This window comes from Scylla paramamosain, chromosome 38, assembly GCF_035594125.1.
Source record: "Scylla paramamosain isolate STU-SP2022 chromosome 38, ASM3559412v1, whole genome shotgun sequence".
Classification (NCBI taxonomy): Eukaryota; Metazoa; Arthropoda; class Malacostraca; order Decapoda; family Portunidae; genus Scylla; species Scylla paramamosain.
Genome location: NC_087188.1, coordinates 11,693,743 through 11,714,335, shown reverse-complemented (window position 1 = coordinate 11,714,335; position 20,593 = coordinate 11,693,743). Strand labels below are relative to the sequence as shown.

Sequence of the window (20,593 nt, the reverse complement as noted above, 5' to 3'; positions counted from 1 at the left end):
CCGCTCTACTGGTAATCTTCTGGCTTTCCTTACTGAGTCTTGGTCATCGTCTTTTAGGGATTTTGGTGGAACTTTTGCCAGTTTCTGATGAACTCTGATCTTCCTTGTCCCTTTGAGCTCTTCCCTCGCACTGCACTTCCTTCACGCCTGTCTTACTGTGGCACCTACCTTTAGGTATATAGAATTTCCTTTACCTCGTCCATCTTAACACATCCTCTTAGCAACCTCCCTCTGTCATCTTAGTTCAGCCACTCCTCTGTACAAAGTTTCCTCTATCTCGTCCTTTATAACACATTCTTTTACTTCCTTTCTCTTACAAACTCGGAATTTCAATTGATACCAGTGACAAAATGAATGATGGAGGAATTTAAACTTCTACTAATTCATATATATATATATATATATATATATATATATATATATATATATATATATATATATATATATATATATATATATATATATATATATATATATATGTATGTACATTTATTTATTTATTTACATATTTATTTATCTGTGCCATGAAATTGTCAATGGTGACAATATAATAAACATAATGTTGCCATAGTGATCAGATGTGATCTGAAAAGTTAAGGTTTGTTTAATACTTTGCTATAAATTGGGGCAAAACAAACCCCACACTCTTACAAACAGCAATGCCGAGAGTGGCACGATAAACACGGTGCCAAGTGCTACTGAGAAGAAAGCAGTGTTGTGTAAGATGATTATGGCTGTTTGTATAAAGGTAAACAAGAAAACATCACGGAATCAACAGCTAAATGGAGGAGATGTCTTGACAGCTTTGTAGCTCCAATGCCTGGCTCAAGTGAGCAGGTGCTGCCTGCTGGTTTTGCTAAACACAGACTCGGGCATTTTGCTGCTTTGCCTGTCGAGTGTGTCTACTAATGAACCAGTCCCAAAAGAAAGGTCTGTTGATCAGGGCTGGTCGTCTGCACATGCTGGTGGTGACCTGGGTGACCATCAGCAATACAGCCAATCCTGGTGTTCCTTGGGCCTACAGGCCGCGGGACACCTCTTTGGGACCTTATCATTCCTGAAACGTTTCCTGTACGACCTCATTCCTACAAAAGTGAAATTGAACCTCCGTGACGGGAAGGGCAGGGAACCTGGGAAGATCCTGCAGGTGTAAGCATCATGAACTGTTGCATTACGGCGAGCCACGGGCCACAGCTCCCTCTGAGGCGAAGGAAAGGCAGGGGTTAGCAGGGACCATGCATGTTGAGTGTGTCTGCTCAGTGACTCCTTGACAGAACACACCACACTTATGTGACAATAAGAATTATCCCCGGTCCTGTATTAAAGTTGACCACAAGAAACTCTCATGACATCACTGGTAGATGAATAGCTTACCCCTAAGACAGCCTGGTCATTAACTTTAGTGGAGGTGCTACAGAGTGATATGGCACGGGTCCTCAACACATTCTCTTTCGGATTCCATTTGTCCAGGCAGCCTCCCCACATCCCCGCCAGCATGGAGACCCCGTGGAAAGGATGATCCCGCATCACGTGGTAGCACTGCTTGAGCAAAGGTGGCGTGAATACGTGGCGACTTAATGACATCATTTTGCCTTATAGTCAGCAAGGTGGGGATCAATGGTGAGCTAAGAAGCCACAGGTGACGACCTTGAGTACTTCAATTGTATGTCTCTTGTGAAATCTGACATCCATGAATGTTTCTGGGGTTTGTGAAGCCTTACCGTGCCTGCCTGGAGCCAGTGGTTCACGGCGTCCACCTCACGCTGCACCAAGGGCCCGTCCGCGTCACGCATCAAGTACAGACGCACCAGTGGGTCCCCCATTGTGGCAAACCTCCACATCCTTGGGTGGGAGCGGCTCACGTTACCCAGACCTGTGCACCGCCACCACGAACACGGTCTCCTTAGTCACCATTGTCACGTCTCACCACTATTGGTAATGTAAGAAAACTGTTACCACAAGGACGACCACTGACTGACTGCACTGACCTGGCAGCTGAGCGGCGTCACACACGTCCAGGTGGGGGTTGGTGCAGACGAAGGGACACACCCAAGTGTAAGGGTCGGTGGAGGCGTCAGTGTATAACCTCATGATCCAGCCTGGGTACATCTGTGCACGACAAAGGCGTTACTGTCCAGTGGATGAGTGCAGACATCCATGCCTCACCAAACATCACGCGAGGCTTACAGGTATGAAGGGCCTCGTGTCACATGCTACATTAGTGGTGCTTTCCATCATTTCCTACAAGTATCTGTCACAGCTGCAACCAAGGCTTCTTATACCTTCCTTGGCTGCAACAGAGATAATGATGGGGGCAGCAGTGTGACAGTGTGACAGGGTGGAAGAGTTACACAAGTGTAGCACGTGCGCTATAATGCAGCGTCACTTCACCTCGTGATGCGTAACCTAGAACACTATTTACTGATAACACTGGTAGTTAGCAATGGATTATGAGTCCCTAAAGATCCCAAGGTGTATAAGAAGACCTGCTCTCGTGGTTGTGTCGTGTCACCATGCACTGCCACTCACCTCTGCAACACGTGGCACTAGCTGCTGTGCTCCAAAGACGTAATCGGCAGACTTAAGGCCGCCCACGGAGTAGCTCACGACCTGGGAAAAGACAGTGTGCCAGAGAAACAAGGGTGTCACGAGAGCATGACGGCGTAACACTTGGCCGCGGGCGTGCCTCGAAGGTTGCGTGACAGAGGCGATCACTCTCCGCAAGAGTAAGCTTGTTGTGTCACTCGTGTGAGTGAAGATGACCAAAGTATAAAAGAAAAAAAATAATAAGTGGCGTGCATGGAGTACCTTTTGTCCCGCGCCTCTGAGAGTAGCGATGTCACTGCACGCTGACTCCCCGAGACTGTCCTTGATGTGTTGCAGGAGACGCCCAGGGGAGGTGCTGAAACACGGCTCAGGCAGGCGAACTGTGATGGTCCGCTTGCACGAGCACGGACTCAACTCCACCTCCACCTGCACCACGAGGAGGAGGAAGAGGCACGAATGAGTACAGTAAGGTGTAAGCTTGTTGAATTTCTTTTTCGTAAATTTTATGATGCATATCGATTGAAGGGACATGTAATGACACACACACACACACACACACACACACACACACACACACACACACACACACCGAACACTCGTGTAGAGGCCCCGGTGTCTCTCCGGCAGCTGGTTTACTGTCTCGAGGTTCCCCCTTGGCACAGTCGAGTATCGTGGCGCGTGAGGCATTGGTGAGCTGGGTGCCCATGACAGGCATCACCTCCAGTCTTCTGGAGTGTCCGTGGTCTTGGCTTGTGTGTTCTTGGCCTGAATTTACTGGCTGTTCTTGGACTGAGTGATCCGAGTCGCCCCGGACTTGGCTTTGAAGTAGCTTAGGCTCAGTAAGGAAGGCACCCTCCCTGGCGACAGCTTGGAGCGTGGTCGGAATGACTCTCGGGGGGATGTAATGGAGAGACAAAGCCAAGAGGACCCCGATCACCAGGTAGAGATAGCACTTCCTGTACTTCGAGAGCATCTGTTTGAATGGAAAGGGAAAGAAAATAAAGAAGTAAACGATAGTTGAATAGCAGCAGCAGTAACAACAATATTTGAGCGCACCCGTTTTAATAGATCAGGACAGAAAATAAAGAAATGCAGAATAGTAAAGCACTAACAACAATACTGGTGGCAACAAGCAGCGTTGAGAGTAAGACCAACACACTCGTACTTTTTGTTATTGCTCATTACATGAAGGATGCTCTCCGGCAGCGACACACGAGTGGACTTAAGTTGATCGTCCATTGCTCCATTATCTGAGTGCATCCGTCATAGCCTGACCGCACATTCACGTGCCAGTCCATAGGTTTGCAGGTGGTGGTGAGTTGCGGAGAGGAGGACTGGCGCCGAGAACCTTATTGGAGTATTTTCCGCTGAAGAGGAAAACTTGAGACCGAAAATTGTCACTCTTTCACTATAATTTTACTTGGGGATTAATTAAGGAGCGCGGTGGAGAGTGAGAGCCGCGCTAGGATAGGCGAGACTGTGAGGCGCCGCCTTCCGTGATGTGTTGCAGATTGGAGACAACACTGGGGTCACATCGTTAAGTACACGTCTGCACTCAGGGAGCAGCGCGGCAGCAAGAGAGAGCGGCGTGGCAAGTGATGAGGCTGTGAGACACCTCCACTGGTGTGCTGGAGCCATGACAGAGGTTGTGAAAGTGCCACGCGGGAGAACACGTCAGAACCATATAACTGTATGTGAAAATCCACTTACACCGGTGAAAAAAGTGCAAGAGATTAACGTGTATATAAACAGCATGCTGGGTACCAAGTCTGGCTATGAATAAGAACCGCATCCAGCTGGTGAAAGCCTCGCTGAAGCTAGTGCAGCCTTGCCCCTTAGCGCCCCGGCGAGACTATGGAAGCCTCTTGCCCTCCACCACTGTGAGGACACCACAGACAGAATGGTCATTAACTTCCACACTGTTGTTGTTGTTGTTGTGTTGTGTGTGTGAGCCGAGGCGACGGGAGGAATTCTCGCTAGTTTTCCAACATGCAGCATTTCAACATAACCTTCTTTATGTATAGTATTTCCAGTGTGATCCGGGCCTCCTCCACTCAGATGAACAAGCTTCGCTTTCCTGAAGCAGAGACGTGACAGTGAGTGTGTCATCACGAGGGCTCCGTCACAGTAAAGAAAACCACGGACTGTCACAGGCGTTACTTTCACCTCAGCCTCTGCTTCACTGCGCCAGAGAGACGGTGAGTGTTGTATCACGTAAAGGCGCTTCATCTCATGTAATATAAGGAAAGTATTTTTTTTCCTGATATTGTTGTGTGTAGCCTGATTTGTAGTGGTTACAACAGCTCTCGTTGAAGTCACAGAGTTTCCAAAGCCATTTCGTTATTCTGTGGTCTGACCTTTTTATCCTGAGAGTTTGAGCTGTGAAAATTATTGAATTAGATTTATGAGAGGAAGTATCAGGGGTGATTTTTTTTCTCATTACATAATCTCTCTTTTATCAGAGGATCTCTCTCTCTCTCTCTCTCTCTCTCTCTCTCTCTCTCTCTCTCTCTCTCTCTCTCTGTCTCTCTCTCTCTCTCTCTCTCAGACTGATGGTGAATTTAACAAGGACTGTGAACAATCACTGGGAAAAATGGACTTAAGAGTTTTTTTTCAAAATAATGTTCTTGTACACTCATTATTAAAAATTGATTACAGGAGTTTCCAATGCCATTTTCATGTTTTAACAGCGATTCTGCGTCATTACTAATAAAAAAAAAGATCCTGAGAAGTTTCCCTTACTTAAATGAACATTAAGAATCATCATTATAAGAGAACAAAGCGTTTGGAAATACGTGTTTTGTGTTATGGTTTCCTGAGGTCTATTCTTTGACGGGACGGAGACACTCGACCGGACTCATTATTTTCATGGCGATCATGACGGTTTGCTTGCTTACAACTGTGCTCTTACCTTGTCTTGACCACTCCTTTCGCTTTTTCTTCTTCTACGTACACTCAGGAATTTAAAAAGGGAGCTCAAGTTTCTCAGCGTCGTCGACGTGTCGCTTCCACGTTACCACTGCAGAACGTCGCCCTCTGCGCTCATCCCAAGCACACGTATCACCTGACGGTAACCAAGCACACATATTTATTATGAGCATCCGGACACCTGCGAAAATGCACACTCTTCTGACGGTAACTAAGCACACATAGTTATTATGAGCATCCGGACACCTGTGAAAATGCAGTCTTCTGACGGTAACCAAGCACTCATATTTATTATGAGCATCCGGACACTTGTGAAAATGCACAGTCTTCTGACGGTAACCAAGCACACATTATAGTTATTATGAGCAGGACTACTGTCAAGATTCACAGTCTTCTGACGGTAACCAGGCACACATTATAGTTATTATGAGCATGTAACGCTCCTTTTTATTATTTCTGTGTTTCTTTGAGTCTCCCCAATAATTGTTTTCTTTTGTAGCTTGCGGTGAAGAGGAGGATAATAGCGGTAATCAAAGGTTTAGTGATTATATGAAAAAGTATATTTATAAGGCGTGTATTCGTGGGAGTGATTTAGAAGTCTTGAAACATTTGTTATAAATAGTCTTTACTTATTTCAACTGTGGTTTTCTCTAATCAGTGGTAATACGAATAATAGGATTACATTATGTTGCGTCAGCCTACCAGTAACTCATAAGGTGTCATTCACTAGCTTATAAAATATGTTAGTAATTTAGAATTCAATTATTAACTTCAAGTAATGTCCAGCCTATATGCTCACCTTGCTAGCCAATTATTCCTGCATTTTTATTTAAACTCACGGTTCAGTAAAATTATTTGTGATAGAAGAGAGAGAGAGAACTAGCTAAGGTTCCAATAACTTCAGAGGCCTGGGGGTGTTGAGGGGGAGAGCACAGAATGGCGTCTCCCTTCCCTCTGGCAACAGGTGGGTCTCGTAGCTCTGAAATATTTGATTTTTCTTTTATTTAAAAGTGAATATTACTGTGTTCATGTCTATTATTCATGTCTCTTGTGAAGATATAGTGTCTGTACGTGTTGACAGAATGGCGTCTCCCTTCCCTCTGGCAACAGATAAAATAGCCGGTGTTGGTCCCACGTGGAGACAGGCCACAGAGTCTTGGGAAAGTGTTAGCCATGTAATGTTTCTTTAGTCAAATATAGTCTACTGTGAATGTGTTGTGAGCAATAGTATTGCCGTAGAGAAGTGATGGATGAAGGCTGTGACGCTATTTAGGGATATAACGGTGCCCAGAATCAATGGTACTCTTGAGGAGTTATAAAAGTAATTATCTTCTTGTGTATTCGTAGTGTTAAGTAACGGAGTATAAGTGTATATGCCATACCAGAATTTCAAGTGCCTTTTTTTTTTTTTTTTCTAGATTAACCACTCGATAAAGTGTCATAGTGGGTCAGTCAACCCAAAGAATCCCATCAGTATTATTCATTTAATTATTTTTTGCTATTTTTATATTTTTCGTTCCTCATAATAAAGCCACACTGTAGGTACTGTGTGATAATTAACCTCTCCCTACCCTCTGGCCATGACGATGAAGGCGAGAACCACTTCCAATCAAAAATGTTTTTTTTTTTTTTTCTTGTGTGTGTGCGTGCTTCACCTCTTCTCTCTTCCTCTTCTTTTTTTTTCTTCTTCACCGTGAAGATCTTTGCCTCGTCTCATTAGAGCTCTGATCGGACCGGTGAGGAGGAGGGGGAGGGGGGGAACCGGAGGGGGGGGGTGGCATTACACTGGTGGCATAGCGGTAGGATTCGCTGTAGTCTTGGCCAGTCGTATTGGGAGAGACAGAGTACTGACAGTTGGGTAATATTGGGTCAAATAATGTTCAAAGTGGCTGTTGTAGGTCATAGCCAGGTACCACGTAGGTTTGATGTGGAAGTGGAGAATTCAGAAGTAAGGATATATCGTGCAGGAGGAGCAAGAGCTAGGAATTTCTTTAATGACGAGAGATTGAATCACGTCTTGGTATGGAGACATGACCTCACTTTCCTCTGGTTAGGAAGCAACGACATCAATCCTAATACACAGCCTCGTGAATTAACAGATACAATTCTGAACATTGGCAAAGAAATTGAACGAAATTGCGGTTCGAAGGTTATTTTGGTAGAAATAGAAAATAGACAGTATCCATCAAGCAGGCAGAAGGGTTGTTTTATTGGCCTACTATTAAGTCGGATGTAATACAGTATCTTAAAGAGTGTCTAAACTGCCAAAAATTCAAACACAACCGAGGAATGTCACAGCCATACCGAGAGTTACCTATAGTGTCACAGCCATTGGAGAGGATTGCTATTGATCTCACTGACATGACCAATGGACAGGAGGGTCAAAGGTATATCCTCACCATCATAGATCACTTCTCTAGGTATGTAAAATTTTATCCTCTAAAAACAAAACATGCTCAGGGTATAGTAGCTAAGCTTTCCCAATACATCTCTGACTTTGGCCGGCCACTCTCCATCCTGTGTGACAATGCCTTGGAGTTCACGGGACGAGAACTAAGAACCTGGGCTGGTCTTCATGGGATAGAACTGCTCTACACCACTCCCTATCACCCCCAGTCAAACGGACTCATCGAGAGAATGCACCGGACCCTGAAGACCGTGCTGTCCCAAATGTGCAAGGGTTACCCTTTAAGGTGGCCCGCCCTTCTCAGTGAATGTCAGTCACACATGAATCTGGCAGTACATAGCAGCACTGGGGTCTCTCCATATGTAGCATTCTTCGCAAGACAGCCACCTCGTTTCGTCACGGCGCCTCTCCTGACGGTGCAGTCTGAAGATAGTGACGTTCAGCAACTTAAGCGCATGATTAAAGACGCTAGTGTGACGTCACAGAGGAGGTACCGTGCAGTGGCGAACAGAAAACGACGTGATGAAAAGGTCTCAGTTGGGTCCTTGGTGTGGGTGAAATCAGAAACTCCGTTGCCTGGTACCTCTACCAAATTGAATGCTAAGTGGAAAGGACCATATCGAGTGAGTGAGGTAATCAGGGACGGTCAACTGTATGTAGTGGAGGACCCCTATTCTGGGAAGTTAGTACAAAGAGCAGCAGAAAAGGTGAAACCGTATGTGAGCCGGAGTGAAATTATTCCGGAGTTGGAGGGGAACTAATCAGACAGATGTGTTGAGGAGGAGGAGGAGGAGGATCAAGACCTCCCTCCCCGCCGCCGTCGACCTCCCAGACGTCTTATTGAGGAGTGCTAATGTGATGCACGAACTCAGGAGTGAGGAGAAGTGAACAGTGTTATAATGTATAGGATGTGAGGGTTAGGAATGAAGTGAGTTAAGAGCAGGAAATCCTCATCCGTCACAAGAGTTCGAAGGTCAGTGACACTGTCTCAGCCACAAATAGAGTGGGGCATTTCGGGAAAGTCGTCCCCAAATTCTCATCGTGTCAAAACAGTTCATACCAGATGGTAGCTTATGTGTTTCAGTTCGGGGAAGTGTACCCCATTCTTGTGGGCTTTAGTTCGAGAAGTGAGGTTTCCAGGGAACGTCGTACTTGGTTACTTCCTCCTGTTGAGTCAGTGTCAGCTGTTTAGTAGACCTTATGTATGGATAGGATAGGGAAAGTGTATAGGTAGGATTTTGCATGTATTCTTCACCGTGAGTTTAACTCTGGGAGAATGGGCGTGTGTAACGCTCCTTTTTATTATTTCTGTGTTTGTTTGAGTCTCCCCAATAATTGTTTTCTTTTGTAGCTTGCGGTGAAGAGGAGGATAATAGCGGTAATTAAAGGTTTAGTGATTATATGAAAAAGTATATTTATAAGGCGTGTATTCGTGGGAGTGATTTAGAAGTCTTGACACATTTGTTATAAATAGTCTTTACTTATTTCAACTGTGGTTTTCTCTAATCAGTGGTAATACGAATAATAGGATTACATTATGTTGCGTCAGCCTACCAGTAACTCATAAGGTGTCATTCCCTAGCTTATAAAATATGTTAGTAATTTAGAATTCAATTATTAACTTCAAGTAATGTCCAGCCTATATGCTCACCTTGCTAGCCAATTATTCCTGCATTTTTATTTAAACTCACGGTTCAGTAAAATTATTTGTGAAAGAAGAGAGAGAGAGAACTAGCTAAGGTTCCAATAACTTCAGAGGCCTGGGGGTGTTGAGGGGGAGAGCACAGAATGGCGTCTCCCTTCCCTCTGGCAACAGGTGGGTCTCGTAGCTCTGAAATATTTGATTTTTCTTTTATTTAGAAGTGAATATTACTGTGTTCATGTCTATTATTCATGTCTCTAGTGAAGATATAGTGTCTGTACGTGTTGACAGAATGGCGTCTCCCTTCCCTCTGGCAACAGATAAAATAGCCGGTGTTGGTCCCACGTGGAGACAGGCCACAGAGTCTTGGGAAAGTGTTAGCCATGTAATGTTTCTTTAGTCAAATATAGTCTACTGTGAATGTGTTGTGAGCAATATTATTGCCGTAGAGAAGTGATGGATGAAGGCTGTGACGCTATTTAGGGATATAACGGTGCCCAGAATCAATGGTACTCTTGAGGAGTTATAAAAGTAATTATTTTCTTGTGTATTCGTAGTGTTAAGTAACGGAGTATAAGTGTATATGCCATACCAGAATTTCAAGTGCCTTTTTTTTTTTTTTTTTTCTAGATTAACCACTCGATAAAGTGTCATAGTGGGTCAGTCAACCCAAAGAATCCCATCAGTATTATTCATTTAATTATTTTTTGCTATTTCTATATTTTTCGTTCCTCATAATAAAGCCACACTGTAGGTACTGTGTGATAATTAACCTCTCCCTACCCTCTGGCCATGACGATGAAGGCGAGAACCATTTCCAATCAAAAATGTTTTTTTTTTTTTTTTTCTTGTGTGTGTGCGTGCTTCACCTCTTCTCTCTTCCTCTTCTTTTTTTTCTTCTTCACCGTGAAGATCTTTGCCTCGTCTCATTAGAGCTCTGATCGGACCGGTGAGGAGGAGGGGGAGGGGAGGAACCGGAGGGGGGGGTGGCATTACAAGCAGGACACCTGTCAAGATGCACAGTCTTCTGACGGTAACCAAGCACACATTATAGTTATTATGAGCAGGACACCTGTCAAGATGCACAGTCTTCTGACGGTAACCAAGCACACATTATAGTTATTATGAGCAGGACACCTGTCAAGATGCTACCAACACAGTGATAGTGTGTGCTACACAAGCATCCATACTGACACATCACACACACAGTAACTGAGTTGACTAAATGGGAGACAGACAGATAAAAAAAAGAAAAAAAAGAATTACTTGGTTAAAAACTAAATATGTATACTCGTATTTTACATCATTTAAGGTGCATATTTTGTAAAATGTATATATTTTTATTTTTCAATACTAGACTAAGCTAGATTAAGTTAGGATATACTTAGTCCTTTAAATAGGCGGCACACGGCAGTGCACCTTTGGACTCTAGCACTGACTTATGTTTAAATAGAGAGAGAAATTGAAAGAGAGAGAGAGAGAGAGAGAGAGAGAGAGAGAGAGAGAGAGAGAGAGAGAGAGAAACACACACACACATACACATGGTTTTAGATGTGATGGCAGTACTGCACAGCCAAGCGCTGCATCGCACCAGATGTGAGGACAAAATGCACACCCTATTAGGAATTTTGGTGAAACTTTTGCTGTTGCCTTAGACATATCAAAAGTTTTTGATAGAGTTTGGCACAAAGCTTTTACTTCCAAATTTCCTTCCTGCGGCTTCTATCCTTCTCTCTGTAACTTCATCTTAAGTTTCTTTTCTGATCGTTGTATTGCTGCTGTTGTAGACGTCACTGTTCTTCTCCAAAATTTATCAACAGTAGCGTTCCTCGGGGTTCTGTCCTGTTGCCCACTCTTCTTATTATTCATCAGTAATCTAAATCAAACCTTTTGTCCTATCCACTCCTACGCTGATGATACCACCCTGTACTTTTCCACATCTTTTAGTAGACGTCTAACCCTTCAGGAAGTAAACGGTTCACACAGGGAAGCCACAAAATGCCTGCCTTCGGATCTCTCTAAAATTTCTGATTGGGGCAGAACAAACTTAGTATTGTTCATTGCCTCAAAAACTCAGTCCTCCATCTATCAACTCGACACAACCTTCCAGATATCTATCATCTCTTCTTCAGTGACACTCAACTGTCCCCCTCTTCTACGATGAACATCCTCGGTCTGTCCTTCACTTATAATCCAAACCGGAAACTTCACATCTCATCACCACCTCTCCTCTATTAAACCTCATCTTTTCCTCACTGAAACACAAGTATCTGAGGCAACTGACAGTAGTCCACTTTCTGTTTCCTCCTACTTTCTCTATCCTCATTTTCTGTCCAAAGCTGGATGTTGCGTCTACGAGTATCTGCGCAACGACTTAACCTGCTCTCGTGCCCACGCTCTTGAATCTTCTGAGTTTTTCATCTGGCTACAACTACAGAATCACTCTCAAACTAAATTTATCTGTACTGCATACCTCTCACCTAACTTCTCTGATTATAAGAAATTCTCTGACTACTTAACTTCCAGAGTGGAGCACATTCTGACTCTCTTCCCTTTTGCAGAGATCTCCATTCTTGGAGACTTCAGTGTTCACCACCAGCTTTGGCTTTCCTCTCCCTTCACTGACCATCCTGGTGAACTAGCCTTTAACTTTGCTATCCTCCACGACTTAGAGCAATTGGTGCAACACCCTACTCGTATTCCTGACCGTCTTGGAGATACGCCCAATATTCTTGACTTTTTCCTGACCTCTAATTCTGCTTATGCTGTTATCCAACCTTCTCCGTTGGGCTCCTCTGATCACAATCTCATATCTGTATCTTGTCTTATCACTCTAATCCTTTCTCAGGATCCGTCTAAGAGGAGGTGCCTCTGGCATTTTGCCTCTGCTAGTTGGGGGGACCTGAGGAGGTATTTTGCTGATTTTCTTTGAAATGACTACTGCTTCCGTGTCAGAGACCTGTCTTTGTGTGCCGAGCACATACCAGAGGTGATAGTGTCTGGCATGGAGGCGTACATTCCTCACTCTTTTTCTTGACCTAAACCTTCCAAACCTTGGTTTATCACAGCCTGTTCTCGTGCTATACATGATAGAGAGGTGGCCCACAAAAGGTACTTGAGCCTTCCATCACCTGAATCTTATGCATTTTATATTTCTGCTCAGAGTTCTTCATTAACAGTGTTAAAACCTTTCAAGATTTAACTCCCCTCGTGATTTCTGGCATCTAGCCAAAAACATTTCCAGTAACTTTGTTTCTTCTTCTTTCCCTCCTTTATTTCAACCTGATGGCACCACTGCCATCTCATTTATTTCTAAATCTGAACTCTTCGCTCATACCTTTGCTAAAAACTCTACCAGGGATGATTCAGGTTTGTTTCCCGTTCTCCTCCACCCTCTGACTACTTCATGGTACTCATTAAGATCCTTCGCAGTGATGTTTTCCATGCCCTCGCTGGCCTTACCCTTGGAAGGTTTATGGACCTCTTTTTCTCCGAAACTGTCTCCATACACGCACCTTGCCTAGTTAAGCTCTTCCAGCTCTCTCTGTTAACATCTACCTTTCCTTCTCGTTGGAAGTTTGCCTACATTCTGCCTGTTCCTGCCTCTCTAAAGTTCTTGAATCTATCTTCAACAGGGAGATTCTTAAACATCTATCACTTCACAACCTTCTATCTGATCGCCAGTATGTGTTTCGTGAAGGCCGCTCTACTGGTAATCTTCTGGCTTTCCTTACTGAGTCTTGGTCATCGTCTTTTAGGGATTTTGGTGGAACTTTTGCCAGTTTCTGATGAACTCTGATCTTCCTTGTCCCTTTGAGCTCTTCCCTCGCACTGCACTTCCTTCACGCCTGTCTTACTGTGGCACCTACCTTTAGGTATACAGAATTTCCTTTACGTCGTCCATCTTAACACATCCTCTTAGCAACCTCCCTCTGTCATCTTAGTTCAGCCACTCCTCTGTACAAAGTTTCCTCTATCTCGTCTTTTATAACACATTCTTTTACTTCCTTTCTCTTACAAACTCGGAATTTCAATTGATACCAGTGACAAAATGAATGATGGAGGAATTTAAACTTCTACTAATTCATATATATATATATATATATATATATATATATATATATATATATATATATATATATATATATATATATATATATATATATATATATATATATATATATATATATATATATATATATATATATATATATATATATATATATGTATGTATGTACATTTATTTATTTATTTACATATTTATTTATCTGTGCCATGAAATTGTCAATGGTGACAATATAATAAACATAATGTTGCCATAGTGATCAGATATGATCTGAAAAGTTAAGGTTTGTTTAATACTTTGCTATAAATTGGGGCAAAACAAACCCCACACTCTTACAAACAGCAATGCCGAGAGTGGCACGATAAACACGGTGCCAAGTGCTACTGAGAAGAAAGCAGTGTTGTGTAAGATGATTATGGCTGTTTGTATAAAGGTAAACAAGAAAACATCACGGAATCAACAGCTAAATGGAGGAGATGTCTTGACAGCTTTGTAGCTCCAATGCCTGGCTCAAGTGAGCAGGTGCTGCCTGCTGGTTTTGCTAAACACAGACTCGGGCATTTTGCTGCTTTGCCTGTCGAGTGTGTCTACTAATGAACCAGTCCCAAAAGAAAGGTCTGTTGATCAGGGCTGGTCGTCTGCACATGCTGGTGGTGACCTGGGTGACCATCAGCAATACAGCCAATCCTGGTGTTCCTTGGGCCTACAGGCCGCGGGACATCTCTTTGGGACCTTATCATTCCTGTAACGTTTCCTGTACAACCTCATTCCTACAAAAGTGAAATTGAACCTCCGTGACGGGAAGGGCAGGGAACCTGGGAAGCTCCTGCAGGTGTAAGCGTCATGAACTGTTGCGTTACGGCGAGCCACGGGCCACAGCTCCCTCTGAGGCGAAGGAAAGGCAGGGGTTAGCAGGGACCATGCATGTTGAGTGTGTCTGCTCTGTGACTCCTTGACAGAACACACCACACTTACGTGACAATAAGAATTATCCCCGGTCCTGTATTAAAGTTGACCACAAGAAACTCTCATGACATCACTGATAGATGAATAACTTACCCATAAGACAGCCTGGTCATTAACTTTAGTGGAGGTGCTACAGAGTGATATGGCACGGGTCCTCAACACATTCTCTTTCGGATTCCATTTGTCCAGGCAGCCTCCCCACATCCCCGCCAGCATGGAGACCCCGTGGTAAGGATGATCCCGCATCACATGGTAGCACTGCTTGAGCAAAGGTGGCGTGAATACGTGGCGACTTAATGACATCAATTTGCCTTATAGTCAGCAAGGTGGGGGTCAATGGTAAGCTAAGAAGCCACAGGTGACGACCTTGAGTACTTCAATTGTATGGCTCTTGTGAAATCTGACATCCATGAATGTTTCTGGGGTTTGTGAAGCCTTACCGTGCCTGCCTGGAGCCAGTGGTTCACGGCGTCCACCTCACGCTGCACCAAGGGCGCGTCCGCGTCACGCATCAAGTACAGACGCACCAGTGGGTCCCCCATTGTGGCAAACCTCCACATCCTTGGGTGGGAGCGGCTCACGTTACCCAGACCTGTGCACCGCCACCACGAACACGGCCTCCTTAGTCACCATTGTCACGTCTCACCACTATTGGTAATGTAAGAAAACTGTTACCACAAGGACGACCACTGACTGACTGCACTGACCTGGCAACTGAGCGGCGTCACACACGTCCAGGTGGGGGTTGGTGCAGACGAAGGGACACACCCAAGTGTAAGGGTCGGTGGAGGCGTCAGTGTATAACCTCATGATCCAGCCTGGGTACATCTGTGCACGACAAAGGCGTTACTGTCCAGTGGATGAGTGCAGACATCCATGCCTCACCAAACATCACGCGAGGCTTACAGGTATGAAGGGCCTCGTGTCACATGCTACATTAGTGGTGCTTTCCATCATTTCCTACAAGTATCTGTCACAGCTGCAACCAAGGCTTCTTATACCTTCCTTGGCTGCAACAGAGATAATGATGGGGGCAGCAGTGTGACAGTGTGACAGGGTGGAAGAGTTACACAAGTGTAGCACGTGCGCTATAATGCAGCGTCACTTCACCTCGTGATGCGTAACCTAGAACACTATTTACTGATAACACTGGTAGTTAGCAATGGATTATGAGTCCCTAAAGATCCCAAGGTGTATAAGAAGACCTGCTCTCGTGGTTGTGTCGTGTCACCATGCACTGCCACTCACCTCTGCAACACGTGGCACTAGCTGCTGTGCTCCAAAGACGTAATCGGCAGACTTAAGGCCGCCCACGGAGTAGCTCACGACCTGGGAAAAGACAGTGTGCCAGAGAAACAAGGATGTCACGAGAGCATGACGGCGTAACACTTGGCCGCGGGCGTGCCTCGAAGGTTGCGTGACAGAGGCGATCACTCTCCGCAAGAGTAAGCTTGTTGTGTCACTCGTGTGAGTGAAGATGACCAAAGTATAAAAGAAAAAAAATAATAAGTGGCGTGCATGGAGTACCTTTTGTCCCGCGCCTCTGAGAGTAGCGATGTCACTGCACGCTGACTCCCCGAGACTGTCCTTGATGTGTTGCAGGAGACGCCCAGGGGAGGTGCTGAAACACGGCTCAGGCAGGCGAACTGTGATGGTCCGCTTGCACGAGCACGGACTCAACTCCACCTCCACCTGCACCACGAGGAGGAGGAAGAGGCACGAATGAGTACAGTCTGGTGAAGCTTGTTGAATTTCTGGTTCGTAAATTTTATGATGCATATCGATTGAAGGGACATGTAATGACACACTCACACACACACACACACACACCGAACACTCGTGTAGAGGCCCCGGTGTCTCTCCGGCAGCTGGTTTACTGTCTCGAGGTTCCCCCTTGGCACAGTCGAGTATCGTGGCGCGTGAGGCATTGGTGAGCTGGGTGCCCATGACAGGCATCACCTCCAGTCTTCTGGAGTGTCCGTGGTCTTGGCTTGTGTGTTCTTGGCCTGAATTTACTGGCTGTTCTTGGACTGAGTGATCCGAGTCGCCCCGGACTTGGCTTTGAAGTAGCTTAGGCTCAGTAAGGAAGGCACCCTCCCTGGCGACAGCTTGGAGCGTGGTCGGAATGACTCTCGGGGGGATGTAATGGAGAGACAAAGCCAAGAGGACCCCGATCACCAGGTAGAGATAGCACTTCCTGTACTTCGAAAGCATCTGTTTGAATGGAAAGGGAAAGAAAATAAAGAAGTAAACGATAGTTGAATAGCAGCAGCAGTAACAACAATATTTGAGCGCACCCGTTTTAATAGATCAGGACAGAAAATAAAGAAATGCAGAATAGTAAAGCACTAACAACAATACTGGTGGCAACAAGCAGCGTTGAGAGTAAGACCAACACACTCGTACTTTTTGTTATTGCTCATTACATGAAGGATGCTCTCCGGCAGCGACACACGAGTGGACTTAAGTTGATCGTCCATTGCTCCATTATCTGAGTGCATCCGTCATAGCCTGACCGCACATTCACGTGCCAGTCCATAGGTTTGCAGGTGGTGGTGAGTTGCGGAGAGGAGGACTGGCGCCGAGAACCTTATTGGAGTATTTTCCGCTGAAGAGGAAAACTTGAGACCGAAAATTGTCACTCTTTCACTATAATTTTACTTGGGGATTAATTAAGGAGCGCGGTGGAGAGTGAGAGCCGCGCTAGGATAGGCGAGACTGTGAGGCGCCGCCTTCCGTGATGTGTTGCAGATTGGAGACAACACTGGGGTCACATCGTTAAGTACACGTCTGCACTCAGGGAGCAGCGCGGCAGCAAGAGAGAGCGGCGTGGCAAGTGATGAGGCTGTGAGACACCTCCACTGGTGTGCTGGAGCCATGACAGAGGTTGTGAAAGTGCCACGCGGGAGAACACGTCAGAACCATATAACTGTATGTGAAAATCCACTTACACCGGTGAAAAAAGTGCAAGAGATTAACGTGTATATAAACAGCATGCTGGGTACCAAGTCTGGCTATGAATAAGAACCGCATCCAGCTGGTGAAAACCTCGCTGAAGCTAGTGCAGCCTTGCCCCTTAGCGCCCCGGCGAGATTATGGAAGCCTCTTGCCCTCCACCACTGTGAGGACACCACAGACAGAATGGTCATTAACTTCCACAATGTTGTTGTTGTTGTTGTGTTGTGTGTGTGAGCCGAGGCGACGGGAGGAATTCTCGCTAGTTTTCCAACATGCAGCATTTCAACATAACCTTCTTTATGTATAGTATTTCCAGTGTGATCCGGGCCTCCTCCACTCAGATGAACAAGCTTCGCTTTCCTGAAGCAGAGACGTGACAGTGAGTGTGTCATCACGAGGGCTCCGTCACAGTGAAGAAAACCACGAACTGTCACAGGCATTACTTTCACCTCAGCCTCTGCTTCACTGCGCCAGAGAGACGGTGAGTGTTGTATCACGTAAAGGCGCTTCATCTCATGTAATATAAGGAAAGTATTTTTTTTCCTGATATTGTTGTGTGTAGCCTGATTTGTAGTGGTTACAACAGCTCTCGTTGAAGTCACAGAGTTTCCAAAGCCATTTCGTTATTCTGTGGTCTGACCTTTTTATGCTGAGAGTTTGAGCTGTGAAAATTATTGAATTAGATTTATGAGAGGAAGTATCAGGGGTGATTTTTTTTTTCTCATTACATAATCTCTCTTTTATCAGAGGATCTCTCTCTCTCTCTCTCTCTCTCTCTCTCTCTCTCTCTCTCTCTCTCTCTCTCTCTCTCTCTCTCTCTCTCTCTCTCTCTCTGTCTCTCTCTGTCTCTCTCTCTCTCAGACTGATGGTGAATTTAACAAGGACTGTGAACAATCACTGGGAAAAATGGACTTAAGAGTTTTTTTTCAAAATAATGTTCTTGTACACTCATTATTAAAAATTGATTACAGGAGTTTCCAAGGCCATTTTCATGTTTTAACAGCGATTCTGCGTCATTACTAATAAAAAAAAAGATCCTGAGAAGTTTCCCTTACTTAAATGAACATTAAGAATCATCATTATAAGAGAACAAAGCGTTTGGAAATACGTGTTTTGTGTTATGGTTTCCTGAGGTCTATTCTTTGACGGGACGGAGACACTCGACCGGACTCATTACTTTCATGGCGATCATGACGGTTTGCTTACTTACAACTGTGCTCTTACCTTGTCTTGACCACTCCTTTCGCTTGTCCTTCTTCTACGTACACTCTGGAATTTAAAAAGGGAGCTCAAGTTTCTCAGCGCTAGCACTTCGTCGATGCGTCGCTTCCACGTTACCACTATAGAACGCCGCCCTGTATGCTCACCCGAAGCGCATGCATGCGTCTTACGATAAGCAAGGACACATTATAGTTATTATGAGCATGAAGACACCTGTGAAGATGCAAAGTCTTAATTAGCCTTTGTGACGTGTTAGAACAGCTGTTATAGTGATGATAGTGGTGGAGCAGACTTGCAGGTTTACTTGGTGGTTGGTGATGGTGGAGAGACGTTGGGTGGTATGTTAGAGGCGTTTTGAGTAGTGCCACCGGCAAGTCAAACGCTTTATTCGCAAGGCAAATGAAAGTGCTATTGTGACTTATCTTTTTGAATGGGCTGGGGTGTGGCAATAGTATGGAATTTTCAAGATAAAACATAATACTGTGATAAGGTTAATTATGATCTCTCTCTCTCTCTCTCTCTCTCTCTCTCTCTCTCTCTCTCTCTCTCTCTCTCTCTCTCTCTCTCTCTCTCTCTCTCTCTCTCTCTCTCTCTCTTCCCCTTTCCTGCCCTCCTTCCCCTTTCTCTCCCTTGTCTCCCTTGTCCCTTATCTCTGACAGATAAGGGAGAGGGGAGGTGACAGGGAGGGAGGTTTGAGACAAAAGAGAAAGGGAGAAGAAAGGACATAGAAGAGTTAGAAGGTGAGCGGAAGTATTGAGAAATAAGTATTATCTTTTCCTGTCCCTTACTCCTTTTCATTTTTCCTCCATCCGTTCCCTTCGCATTATGCTAATACTGTCATCCATTTTTCATCCTCAATCAGTCTCATTCTATTTAGCATTCCTTAGGATAGTTCTCTCTCTCTCTCTCTCTCTCTCTCTCTCTCTCTCTCTCTCTCTCTCTCTCTCTCTCTCTCTCTCTCTCTCATGGTTCAGTGGATAGAATGACGGTCTTTGGAACTTTAGATGCAGGGCGCCAGCGTTCGAATCCCTATAAATCATACAAAAAATAAAAGAACATAAAAGATGGCCTGATAAAAATGATTAGCATCATAATCATATCTCTCTCTCTCGCGCACATACACACAGATGGAAGGAGGGGGGAATGGAGGGAAGATGGGTGGGAGGAGGGAAGAGAAGGGAGAGAGAGAGGGAATGGTGATGGAAGGGGAATGAGGGCAGGGAAGGGGGAGGGAGGGAAGGAAAGAAGGGAAAAGAGGGCAGGAAAGAAGGGGGATGAGAGAGAGAGAGAGAGAGAGAGAGAGAGAGAGAGAGAGTGGCACAGAGGCCTGTTGGAAAAAACTTCGTGCAAAAAGCATCCAAGGCGACCTTTTGGTGCTTCTAGGAAACCACCTGCATGAAAGGACCCTGCAGGTGGTCGTCAATGGACATGCATCAGAGTCCCTGCCAGTGGAAGCATCAGTGCCACAGGGCTCCGTGCTGAGCCAGTCCTGTGGAGCGTCTATGTGGACGATCTTCTCCGGTAATTGCCAGCAATCTCGGCATTTGCTAATGATAGCACCCTCTCCTGCACCTGTCCCATAGCAGGCGTGCCGCTGAGGACATCAATCAGCAGCTAAGGGTGACAGAGGAGTGGGCTGCACGCTGGCAAGTAACCTTTCCCCCGCAGAAGACTCAGGCAATGGTGGTGTCTCGGTCCTCCGCTGTCGGGTCAGCAGTGAATGAAAGACTGTGCTTTAGGTGGTGTTCCTCTCCCTCTCCAGGAGTCCGTCAAGACACTGGGAGTGGAGGTGGACCGAGCACTACGAGTCGATGTTCACATTAAGACCATCGCCAAAAATGCTTCCCACAGTCTCCGC

At 45.2% G+C, this 20,593-nt stretch overlaps 3 protein-coding genes across 6 annotated transcripts; 1 reads left to right on the top strand and 2 right to left on the bottom strand.

The window, feature by feature from the left end:
* Positions 1 to 481: 481 nt before the first annotated feature.
* On the bottom strand, positions 482 to 5,599 carry LOC135091770 (uncharacterized). 2 transcript variants are annotated; one of them, XM_063989716.1, is made up of 8 exons: positions 3,713 to 3,840; positions 3,137 to 3,520; positions 2,809 to 2,973; positions 2,530 to 2,610; positions 1,989 to 2,109; positions 1,722 to 1,873; positions 1,375 to 1,539; positions 482 to 1,200 (listed from the first exon to the last, which is right to left on the bottom strand). In XM_063989716.1, exons 2-8 carry the CDS (start codon positions 3,518 to 3,520, stop codon positions 985 to 987), a joined length of 1,284 nt encoding a protein of 427 aa, XP_063845786.1. In that variant the 5' UTR covers positions 3,713 to 3,840; the 3' UTR covers positions 482 to 984. The 2 variants fall into 2 exon arrangements, with proteins under 2 accessions (XP_063845786.1, XP_063845785.1); XM_063989715.1 differs by lacking the exon at positions 3,713 to 3,840 and adding an exon at positions 5,459 to 5,599 and having other exon boundaries at positions 985 to 1,200.
* LOC135091772 (KRAB-A domain-containing protein 2-like) lies at positions 3,516 to 18,716 on the top strand. Of its 3 annotated transcripts, none has more exons than XR_010262642.1 (2): positions 3,516 to 4,745; positions 17,822 to 18,716. XR_010262642.1 is itself a non-coding variant. In XM_063989717.1 (2 exons), the coding sequence occupies exon 1, from the start codon at positions 7,765 to 7,767 to the stop codon at positions 8,641 to 8,643; it is 879 nt and encodes a 292-aa protein (XP_063845787.1). In that variant the 5' UTR covers positions 7,273 to 7,764; the 3' UTR covers positions 8,644 to 9,698; positions 17,822 to 18,232. The 3 variants fall into 3 exon arrangements, 2 of the variants coding, with proteins under 2 accessions (XP_063845787.1, XP_063845788.1); XM_063989717.1 differs by lacking the exon at positions 3,516 to 4,745 and adding an exon at positions 7,273 to 9,698 and having other exon boundaries at positions 17,822 to 18,232; XM_063989718.1 differs by lacking the exons at positions 3,516 to 4,745; positions 17,822 to 18,716 and adding exons at positions 7,273 to 9,698; positions 9,845 to 10,422.
* LOC135091773 (uncharacterized) lies at positions 13,780 to 18,921 on the bottom strand. Its single transcript, XM_063989719.1, has 8 exons — positions 18,739 to 18,921; positions 16,387 to 16,770; positions 16,084 to 16,248; positions 15,805 to 15,885; positions 15,264 to 15,384; positions 14,997 to 15,148; positions 14,650 to 14,814; positions 13,780 to 14,475 (listed from the first exon to the last, which is right to left on the bottom strand). The coding sequence occupies exons 2-8, from the start codon at positions 16,768 to 16,770 to the stop codon at positions 14,260 to 14,262; spliced, it is 1,284 nt and encodes a 427-aa protein (XP_063845789.1). The 5' UTR covers positions 18,739 to 18,921; the 3' UTR covers positions 13,780 to 14,259.
* Between the last annotated feature and the right edge of the window lie 1,672 nt (positions 18,922 to 20,593).

Excerpts from the sequence above, each read along its gene's own strand:
- LOC135091772 (XM_063989717.1), top strand. The coding sequence starts at position 7,765 with ATGTCACAGCCATACCGAGAGTTACCTATAGTGTCACAGCCATTGGAG.
- LOC135091773 (XM_063989719.1), bottom strand. The coding sequence starts at position 16,770 with ATGCTTTCGAAGTACAGGAAGTGCTATCTCTACCTGGTGATCGGGGTC. Across the intron at positions 16,249-16,386 it reads GGCCTCTACACGAGTGTTCG|GTGGAGGTGGAGTTGAGTCC; the intron begins GTGTGTGTGTGT and ends CTCGTGGTGCAG. Across the intron at positions 15,385-15,804 it reads TAGTGCCACGTGTTGCAGAG|ATGTACCCAGGCTGGATCAT; the intron begins GTGAGTGGCAGT and ends TGTCGTGCACAG.
- LOC135091770 (XM_063989715.1), bottom strand. The coding sequence starts at position 3,520 with ATGCTCTCGAAGTACAGGAAGTGCTATCTCTACCTGGTGATCGGGGTC. Across the intron at positions 2,974-3,136 it reads GGCCTCTACACGAGTGTTCG|GTGGAGGTGGAGTTGAGTCC; the intron begins GTGTGTGTGTGT and ends CTCGTGGTGCAG. Across the intron at positions 2,611-2,808 it reads TCAGAGGCGCGGGACAAAAG|GTCGTGAGCTACTCCGTGGG; the intron begins GTACTCCATGCA and ends GTCTTTTCCCAG.